Source organism: Ziziphus jujuba, chromosome 8 (genome assembly GCF_031755915.1).
Source record: "Ziziphus jujuba cultivar Dongzao chromosome 8, ASM3175591v1".
Lineage (NCBI taxonomy): Eukaryota > Viridiplantae > Streptophyta > Magnoliopsida > Rosales > Rhamnaceae > Ziziphus > Ziziphus jujuba.
This window is the reverse complement of record NC_083386.1, coordinates 24,766,120-24,776,818: the sequence shown is the minus strand read 5'-3', so window position 1 is coordinate 24,776,818 and position 10,699 is coordinate 24,766,120. Positions and strand designations below refer to the sequence as shown.

The 10,699-nt window shown below is 32.5% G+C and overlaps 1 protein-coding gene across 1 annotated transcript; it reads left to right on the top strand.

The window, feature by feature from the left end:
- The first annotated feature begins 1,402 nt into the window (after positions 1–1,402).
- On the top strand, positions 1,403–9,645 carry LOC107414244 (K(+) efflux antiporter 5). Its single transcript, XM_016022353.4, has 20 exons — positions 1,403–1,903; positions 2,671–2,714; positions 3,287–3,354; positions 3,487–3,571; positions 3,677–3,738; positions 4,352–4,427; positions 4,588–4,662; positions 4,801–4,872; positions 4,966–5,049; positions 5,196–5,264; positions 5,343–5,420; positions 5,534–5,622; positions 5,840–5,936; positions 6,028–6,081; positions 6,639–6,734; positions 7,833–8,021; positions 8,119–8,196; positions 8,628–8,672; positions 8,774–8,869; positions 9,065–9,645. The coding sequence occupies exons 1-20, from the start codon at positions 1,687–1,689 to the stop codon at positions 9,104–9,106; spliced, it is 1,716 nt and encodes a 571-aa protein (XP_015877839.1). The 5' UTR covers positions 1,403–1,686; the 3' UTR covers positions 9,107–9,645.
- Positions 9,646–10,699: the final 1,054 nt, after the last annotated feature.

Here is a 10,699-nt window from a genome sequence, read left to right as displayed (position 1 = left end):
TCATCGTTATAACATTTATTGTATAATTCAAAGATAAAATAAATTATAAATAAAACAATATATATTTATATATATATATATATATTTATAGTGAAAATAAAAACAAAGAGTCTAAATACAAAATACTGTTGAAAATTGTTTTAAATATTCACTATTTATCTGAAAAAAATATTTTTTATTATAAACAATATATATATATATATTTTGTTTGATATGCTTTTATTTGTTTGGTAGGACTTTGTTGAGGTAAATAATAATAATAATAATAACAAAAATAAATAAATAAATAAAAGAGAGTTCAGGGTCAGAGGTATCAGGTAGACCAGTGGTGTACGAACTCCAGTGGGATGGAAACAGAACCGCTAATCGGTCAGGTATATTATTTCTATTTGATGGTTAATAATATAATATAATAATTTTATTTAAAAAAATATTGTTAATAATTTGATTGCCACGGGGTCTATTAGGAAGTGGAAAGGGAATCATTGACGATGTACCAAACGAAACGATGCAGCGTGGAGTTGACAGCCCAACCATAATTTAACAATTTACATCAAAATCACTAATAATCATTTTTTTTTTTTTGTTGGTCTTTTTTGCTAAACAACCACTAATAATTGTTGTTTGATAAATTGGTGATAAATGACATGGAGAGTATAAATGATCCGGTGGATGAAATATCCTCGGGGTAAATTTGTAATTAGATTGTACTAATTCATCAGAAAAGAAAAAAGGGCATTATCTTGGTCATTTATGCACTTTTTTTTTTTTTGTTTTTAATAAGTGATTTATGCTCATTACTTTGACGTACAATGGTTATTATGACATTGAAGTACATATAGAGATGGGTCATCATCCATCATATCGTATTTTTATCATTAAAACAACACTCGATGTATGATTTACCCAAGAAAAAAAATGCTTGATGTGTACATTTTTATCATATAACTTGTATTTATCTTTTTTGTTTTTTCAAAACAATAAAATTTCTATTACGGTGGTTTTTTTTTTTTTTTTTTTTTTTTCAATCATTAACTATGAGCTAAAGTGTATGTAAAAAAAATATACGTATAGATCGTTCAGGAAAAAATAGCTCAACAAATAGACCTGAGGGAACTACGTGCTTTGTGGTCCAACCCCAAAAATTTTATTTGCCAATTCACAAGGAATTACGCGCGATAGGCATAAAATTAAAATTGAGGAAAGTGGGCATCTTAGTTATGCTACGAGCTAGACCATCAAAGAGTCTTACATTGCCAAATAAGAATCCGCCACGTGCTATTGAAAAAATGTATCTTTTTGTTCATTAATCTTGTATCCCTCTTTTAAATTCCAGAAACACCCCTCATATCTGTATTCCTCCCCTAAAACGCAACCAGCTCCTCATACGTAATGTAAGTACCTTTTCGCATACGATCCCATTCCACTCACAATTAAAAATCCAATTTAACGACCAGGCTTGGCGAAAATTTCACACTTTGAAAAGCTTCCGATTCAAGAAACCCAAATCTTTTTATATATTTTGCAACCTGAGATTTTTGTTTTTGTTTTGTTTTGGTTTTCCCTCTCACATTATAATTCAATTCCTTAAACAAAATCTCTCTTCCATTTTAGATTTGGAATTCTCTTTTTCCCTAAAACTAGAAAAAAAAAGAGAAATTTTTTTAGATTTTTGCAAAAATTGATATGGCGAAGAAACGAGGAGTTTTTGGATTCTGGTACTTCCTTCTCGCAATTTTGGTCTTTGCGAGGGTTTCTTTCTCCGCCAGATCGGATAAAGAGATCAGAGAAAGGTTCTATGGCAATTTGTTGAACTCTTCCACACCTGATACTAACGATACCATAGCCAAAATGTTCGATCGCGTCCTCGAGAAAGAGTTCGCAGAGAACGATCAGCCTGAAGGTTTGTTTTTTTTTTTTTTTAGTCTGTTTTTGGAGGTCTGTTTTAGTTGCATTTTGGATTTTTCTATCTTATGTTTGGTTGCCGAGAAAGGAAAAAAGTGAGGTTTCTAAATACGTTGTACTTTTCTCATTTTAGGTTATGTACAAAAAGTTAAACGACATTAGAAATAGAAAACGAAAATTCTTTGGTTTATGCAAATTTTATAATGTCGACTGTGAGAGATTAGTTTGCAAAGAACGGATAAAGTGCTTCGAATCAAAATTTGTATTGCTCTTTGGATTTCCAGGTGTTGCTAATTGTTTCCATTAGGAAGCCTAAAGCGATGCCTTCTTCTTATTTTGGTGCCTAAATGAATGTCTATTACCTGCATTATTGCTATTCGGATATGCTTAACTTGTTTGAAGGCTAGAAAGGGAGGTTTTGGTGATCAGAAGATCGGACTTACCCAAAAAAATTCTTTTTATGTGCGTCTTTCATGTCTAAATTGTCACCACAACTCTCTTTTTCAAAAACAGAAAAAAAATGAAAAATAAAAAATTTTAACGTAGAGAGACAGCATCTGTTTTGAGGGAAATGGGGTGCCGTTGCATAATGATGTAGTCTTTGTCTGGATTTTGCCTTTTGTTATTTATTTATTTGTTTATTTGATTTTCTGAGTTTATGTTTCTCTTATATTCTTTATCATGCAACCCTAAAGACTTGTGTTTTTCTTTTAAGGTTTATTCGTTTCACCCTTTTTTTTTTTTTTCACTTTCCTTGCTTACTAGGATCTGATGGAAGCAGCTTTAACAGCAGTGTAGCTGATCAGCAAGTAGGTTTTTTATTTCTCTATATGAACCTATTTTGGACCTAAGTGCAAAGATTTTATAGCTTTCACAATAAGATAATGAGGCGTGAAATAATTTTCATGTTTTGGATTATTCCTGATGATATCAATTATGAGAATTTATTGTTGTTTGGCTCATGGAGTATTTTAAATCTTTTGGTTATGGCTTGAGTTCATTTTCAAATGTAATATTTTAGCTTTGCTAGCCTCTGCCATTGTGAAATATGCTATTTAGAATAACTTCCTGAATTTTGGCTCCTTTTTGCTTTAGCATCATGCGTTTTAGAGGACTATTTTGTGATGATGGCCATTGTTGTATTTCTTTATTTTAATAAGAAATATTTTGCTTGTCCAATTGCCATTTTAAGTTTCTTCAGATAATACATGGTATAATAGAAACTCTACTTCTAGTGAGCAATTTGGGGGTTGATGGGGACTTTAACTATTAGTAAATGAGATTAAATCATTACACATTAGTGAAGTTGTTGTTCTTTTTCTGACTGCCCCGCTTCCCCTCCAACCTATGTTAAAGACTAGTCCTATTTATGTTTTTACAGGCTGTACTTGAGACTGTAGTCAAAATCACTCATGACAAGGGCAAGAAAAATGATACACAAGAAACCAAGTACGGGGAATATACAAATTACTTTATGTATCTGTTCCAGATACTTTTTAATTTTACTGGATTTTGATGTGATTTTATTCTTTCTGTTTCTGAAGTAAAATTAAGCTTTATATGCATTTTTTTCCCCCTCAGTGGTACAAGATCCTTCCAGCTTCAAGATGTTTTTTCTCTGGAGAATGAGGATTCTGATGATATGACAACTTTGATTGACAAAAAGGTGCTGAAAGGATGATTTATCTTTTGTAAAATGTCTGAGATAAAATATTGTTGTAACTGTTATGCGTTTTGCTTTTGTCTAACAACTTTGATTATTTAATTACAGGATAATGTATTTGTTATGTCAAACAAGAAGTCCAAGTATCCAGTACTTCAAGTAGATTTGAGGTATATTTCATAGATCTTCTTCTGACTCCTAGTACATAATGTGAATTGCCTGGTTGGTTCACAACAATAAAAACTTGAAATTGAATTTCGAAATTTTCTTTTATAAATATGGATGTAGCAAAGACTTACTTTTTAATTTGTTCCAAATTGCTAATGGACTTTTCATCTTGAAAATAGAGACTTTTTCAACTTTATGTTGTTACAAAAAATGAGAGTTTCAAGTAACTTTTATAGATATGGTTCTAGAAATGGCCTAACATGTGCCTTTTTTTTTTGTTTTTTGGTCATATATTGCAATGGGATGAGTTTTTAAATGGTTTTGACTGCCACATTGTATTTAAGTTCTCTGATTACCATCTGGTCATAAATGCTGTGTAATGGGAATCAGTTCCCTCTAGATGATGTATGCTTATTTTGTTGATCGGAATAATGTATTGAAACCCAGTAATAAAGAAAGCATGGTTTCTCTAGGAGGATTCTAGAGGTTTTTCATTATATCAAAAGCTGATTCTACTGCTTACATAACTCTCAGTTACTGTTGGAGTTTCTTAGTTTTGATGATACATGTTTCTTGAGATACATGCCTCATTGTTTATGCTTTACATTATTGCAGATTAATTTCAGATTTGGTAGTTGTCATTGTTTCTGCTGCCATTGGTGGCATTCTGTTTTCGTGTTTGGGACAACCAGTAAGTTACTCAATTCTTATCCACTCTCTCTTCCATTTAAATAGCATATAATGTCAGCCATATGTAATAACATTGATGCATTTTTGGATTTCTCAGCTCTAGTGATTTTAAAGAAGTATGACATCTTATTTGAAATTTCATATTTGTATTTGTATGGTAGGTTATTGTGGGCTATCTTCTTGCTGGTTCACTCATAGGGCCTGGTGGCCTGAAGTTCATCAGTGAAATGGTACAGGTATGTAGCCATAGATAACTTAATGTCTGAAGTCCATTATGGTTTGAATTAATTGAACATGTGGTAAGTTAATTATTTCTTTCACCTTCTCCTTCTTCTTCCTCTTCTCTTTTTTTATTTTTATTTTTTTGGTTGCAGGTTGAAACTGTTGCACAATTTGGTGTTGTCTTTCTCCTTTTTGCTTTAGGGCTGGAGTTCTCTTTGACAAAGGTAAGTTATCTTTGATTTGAAAGTAATTGTCTACCATATGTTAATAGTAGAATAAAGAGAATATGGCTTCACTTAAAAAGGTCATTTTTGCAGTTAAAAGTTGTAGGGCCTGTTGCTGTTGTTGGAGGATTTTTGCAAATCATGACATTCATGTTCTTGTGTGGCATTACTGCTATGGTATTGTATTGATGACATCTAATTGTTATTTTCTTATTCAGGCGAAAAATAAATAAATAAATAAATAAATAAATATATATATATATGTATTAATTTCCTTAGAAGCTATTTAGTTATATTTTTTTATATGTCAAAATGGACTGCAGCTTTGTGGAGCAAACTTGTCGGAGGGCATCTTTGTTGGTTCCTTTTTGTCGATGTCATCAACAGCAGTGGTATGTTTATAGACCATTTTCTTATACTATAACTTGTTCAAGTGACATTCATTTATTTCCTTCTCTCCTTTTTATCAGGTTGTGAAGTTTCTAATAGAGCGGAATAGTAATAATGCTCTTCATGGTCAAGTTACAATTGGGACACTTATTTTTCAGGTATCTTTTAATCTGAAAATTTTGGTTGTAAAATCTGTTGATTACTGATAGCACATTAAGTTAAGACTTCATTTCTGATGCATTTCCCTTAATTTTTCACTTTTATTTTTCAGGATTGTGCTGTTGGTTTATTGTTTGCTTTGCTCCCAGTTTTGGGTGGTAATAGTGGCCTTTTCCAAGGAATGATGTCAATGGGAAAGCTGTATATTTGTTTTTGTGCCTCTTTTTAGATTTTTATTTTACTTTCTCATGTCAACTGCTGCATGGGTTTCTCTATACTATCTTTTGCTTGTTTTACTCATCATCTTTCAAGTTTATGATATCATATCTGGTTCCCTTGATCAAGTAAATAGTCCTTTTTTTGGACCAAGACCCTAGTATAGATATTTGTAACATTTTCTATCTATAATTAATTACAGGTTGCTGGTGTTATCATTATATCTCATTGCAGCATCTGTATTGTCGTGGTCGTTTGTTCCTCGTTTTCTGAAATTGATGATTCAGTTATCATCTCAAGTAAGTTTTATACACTTTTTCAAGTGCCTATCTACATTTTCTTTTAGTTACTTTAATGGTTATTCTTTCTCCCCCCTTTTCTTTGAACCAGACAAATGAGCTTTATCAGCTTGCTGCTGTCGCTTTTTGCTTGTTATCTGCTTGGGTAAGTTTGTAGTTACATTAATGTCAAGCCTAATTATTCTTCAACATGCTACATCTTGAGTATTTATCCTGCTGATAGCAAATACTCTGTTCTCACTTCACATAAATTTTTTTGACCAGTGATTATTAGAGACAATGCATGTTAATTGGCAGTTGATTAGTTAATGGTCAAATACTGTGGCTCATTATTGGTAGCTAAATTGTAGCTCAAACTTGGATTGTTTGGTATGTCTTTCAAGTACCAAAATTTGTGATTAAACTACAAAAATCAGGTGTGAATTGCTGTATTGAGTTCAGGGAAGGGAATCTTTTGATGAATAATGGTATGAGAAGTGGTTCAAACTTGAACCCTAAAGATGCAAAATGAGTTAAAAAAGTTTCAAGCGGCCTCGTGAGATTAAACGTATATCTAGTGATGTGGTGGACAATGGTCTAAGGAAACAAAATTGAATAAAACAGAAGGAAAATCAATTTTTTGGTTTAGATGGTTTAAATTTACAAACTTACAGTAATACAGTGCACCCTGTTAACAGTATGCATCTCCTCTAACCTTTTCAGTGCAGTGATAAGTTGGGCCTTAGCCTAGAGTTGGGATCATTTGTTGCCGGAGTTATGATATCTACCACTGATTTTGCACAACATACGTTAGTTCAGGTACTCTTCTGGTTTCTAAAACTTCCCTAGTTTATACTTTTATACTCTCACTTCCATATATTTTTCTTCTCTAGCATTAGTCTTTTTTACTCCTTCTTCTTCTTCTTTTTCCTGCTTTTTGTCATTTCAGTATTTGGTATGCCTTAATCAGGCAATCTTTTGAGGGGCATGAATTGTTGTAAACATCTTTTCTTTGCATCTTACTGTATTGCAGTTTCAACATTCATGTTTATGAAATGTCCAGTACTAGCGAACCTGTAGGAGCTACTTTTGCTTCCTAGATGTTAATAATACTTTCTATTTCCTAAATTCTCTGTCTCATTCTAGCAACACCTATAGAGAAGAAGTGAAATAGAACCTGTGTAGCTTGACCCACAAACAAAGAACAAAAGAAGAATGGAAAAACAGACTTGAAAGAATCCATAATATTCTCAAAAAATTTTCTGCAGAGTCTTTTGTCCTTTGGGCCAAGAGATGGGCTGCTTCAAATTTATAAGAAACTAGGTTTACCCTAATGTTAAAGGATTCATTTTTGGAATTGTTTTTCACTCTATGAGTAATCAAAGTTTCCCGTTATTAGTTTACCAAAAGGGTATATATTTACAAATAAAATAGAAGAAGCAAGCATGCACTTTGTAATTGAGTTTTCTGATAGAACATTAAGTCATTCATGCTGAGGACAATGGTATGCATGACATAAAAGTATGACAACCTGCAGGTTCATCTTCTTTTTAGTTGACTTCAACATGATTTTATAAGAATGGTTTTAACTGCCTTTCACAAGTTAACGGGTATAATTCATGGCACTACTGTCCTTTTAATTATGGGTTGTGATAATTTTGTGCCTAATAGCAGTGGTTGTCCTTGCTCCTAGTACCCTAAAGCCTCTGATACCTATATCTGTAAGTAATCTCATGAAAACTTCTCTAAAGTGAGTAGTCATACTAGTGTAGAGTTAATATGTATCTGTAGATTTGTTAAGGTTGAGTTGTTAGAAAGTGGCTATATAACTGTGATTTACAATTAAGATATATGTTTCTGCTTTCATATAACTACCAGGAATCATATCCAAAAATGTCTTGCTTTCCTTCATCGTAGGTGGAACCAATTCGTAACCTATTTGCAGCTCTCTTCCTTTCAAGTATTGGGATGCTTATACACGTGCATTTCCTCTGGATCCATGTAGATATACTTCTAGCTTCTGTTATTTTGGTTATAGTTGTTAAGACTGCTGTTGTTACCATTGTTACTAGGGCCTTTGGATATAATATCCGGACATCATTCCTTGTAAGTATATTATCTCAATTTCCCATATCTTATAATTGATAAACAACATTATTATTATTAATAATAATTAATCTTCGAGATTTTGTCACTTTTATAGGTTGGAGTCCTACTAGCTCAAATAGGAGAGTTTGCTTTTGTTCTTCTAAGTCGTGCCTCGAATCTTCATCTTGTTGAGGTGAAACTCTCTCTCTCTCTCTCTCTTTATAATTGGTAAATATTAAGGACACAACTTATTCAGTAGCATCTGCACTGGTTTCCATTTAAGGTTGTCAAAATTTAACAAAACAAATTTAGTATTTGATGTTCATTTTTTTTTTTTTTTTTTTTTTTTGGGTAGATTAAGAAATTTGAAATGGAGCAAAATGCTCTAAATGAAAATCATCACATTGCTTTATTGGTGTTTTAAACATATAAATTGCACACACTGAATATCCAGTGAAACCTGAAATGTTAAAATTGGAGTTTGCAATATGTACAACACCAACTGTTAAAAGCCAGCTATTATCATTTGGTCTGTTAGTTGTCACAGGCACAACATAGTATTTGACTTATAACCTTCCTGATTTTTTTTTTCTCCCTTTCTGTTGCTTAAATTTGGCTTTATAGGGGAAGATGTATCTTCTTCTTCTTGGAACAACCGCTCTTAGTCTGGTAAGTTGTTTTTGTTTATTGAAGTGGCCTTCTATTTATTATATCTATAGCTTCCTTTTTCTTTCTGCAAATTTCTTACCGTAGTAAATGATGATTTACAGGTAACAACTCCTCTCTTGTTTAAGTTGATCCCTGCTGTGATGAACTTGGGTGTTCTCATGCACTGGTTCCCCGCTGAGAATAACACACAGAATGAGGTCTCCTCTCTCTCTCTCTCTCTCTCTCTCTTCTCTCTCTCTTTCTCTCTCTCTCTCTCACACACACAAACACATGCACAAGCTGTCTCGATTTTTTTTTGAATCGGAGAATTTTGTTATCCATGTTTTGTTTACAGTTTTCGAACTCCTGTCTCAAACTATTTAAATATTTTATTTTCTTTCTAATTTTTACAGGAGAAAGCTTCTTTGGTAGAAGCGCATAACAGAATGTTGTGACGCTTTATGTATTTAGTCTTGGTTCATTTGAGGGTCTATATCCTGCCAATGCCATCATCTTTGAGGTTACCAATGACACCTCGGCATCTTCAGTTCCATTCAAACTTAGCTTGGAGTTCTTCTGTACATAATATATATATATATATATATGTTATTATATTCTTTCATCAGGAATAATCTCCTAATCCTAAGCAACATTATTAAGTTTATGTTGAGCAAGCCGACATGTCTTCTAACTTTTATCTTCTTCCCTATTCTCACATGCTATGAACACATTCTTACATGGAGTATCTTGTCAGTATTGCTCGATATAAGCTTAGCGATGTTACTTAGATCATTCATTATTCACTGATTATTGTAAATAGGAATTTTTAGGGCCTCTTACATATTAACGCTGATGTAACGAATTCGATATTCATGTTCCTGTCACGAAGTTACTGCGGATACCGTAGATTATAGAAATTGTAGAAATACCGAGAAGATGGATTTGTGAAGCATTTTTTGGGCTTAAATGAGATTCAGTTCCAAAATTTGTCTCAGTTGAGTTGCATATAACGCTAGTACTTTGCCTTTGATAGTAAGATGTGAGGCTATTACCCCAAAAAAAAAAAAAAAACCATAAAAAAATGGTAAGATTTGAGGCCTGACTGGATTTCGGGTACTTGAACGGTTGTGTATCTGTATCCACTATCTGACCCCCGCCTGCTGTGTAGAATATGGCCCGTTCAGGTATCTGAAACAAAGCAGTTGGCAACACTGTTGAACCGGGAGGCTGTACTACCGCCCTTCAAACGTACTAGCAGGTGTCCTTTTACGTTTTTAACCCTCTATGAATTGATTCTTTCCTTTTTTTATTTAAAAAATGAATATAAATTTTGCTAATATGTTTGTTTTTTTGGTAAGAATATTGCTAATATGTTGAGAGTGTGGACTGTGGATACTTCGATTGTTGACCTTGATGATTATACAGTGGCAGTTTTATAAATATTAGATAGAAAGTTATGTACATTCATCCAAAGAAAAATGCTAAGGGTACTAAACAATCTACTAAGATGATTATTTATTGATAAAACATCATTATTTTATTGATTCATAAGTTGTATTAATTTTTTATCCGATAAAACAACGTCGTTTTATAAATTTTTTGGTATGTAAATATTATTCTTCATCTAAAATAATAAATTATTATAAGTCCTAAGTCCTAAAGTCTTTTGGGAAAAAAACAAAAAGGTAAAAATGAAAATCCCAAAGTCTATTTCTTCAGCGTGCGTGCACAACAATTGAAGGCCCATCTAACGCTAACAAATAATAATGTTTAAATTTTCGACACGGAAAACTGTTTAACACGCAGCAAAAAAATTTGATATTTTATTTATTTATTTTTTATGATGTGGCGGTGGAGGATCCAAATTTAGACTTACTAGGACACTGGACCTTCTCTTTTGGGTAAATACACAAGGGAAAAAAGGGAAAAATCAAAATCCTTATACAAGTTGGCAAGGCGTATTGGTTATTTAATCCTTTTCCTTTTAACCTTGTGTTTTCTTACTTTCAAAGTTATCCACCTAAAGGCACAAGTAAAGTTTTCATTTT

Coding starts and splice junctions, on each gene's coding strand:
- LOC107414244 (XM_016022353.4), top strand. CDS start 1,687: ATGGCGAAGAAACGAGGAGTTTTTGGATTCTGGTACTTCCTTCTCGCA. Junction 3,355..3,486: donor AATGATACACAAGAAACCAA/GTACGGGGAATA, acceptor TTTCCCCCTCAG/TGGTACAAGATCCTTCCAGC. Junction 4,663..4,800: donor TCATCAGTGAAATGGTACAG/GTATGTAGCCAT, acceptor TTTTGGTTGCAG/GTTGAAACTGTTGCACAATT.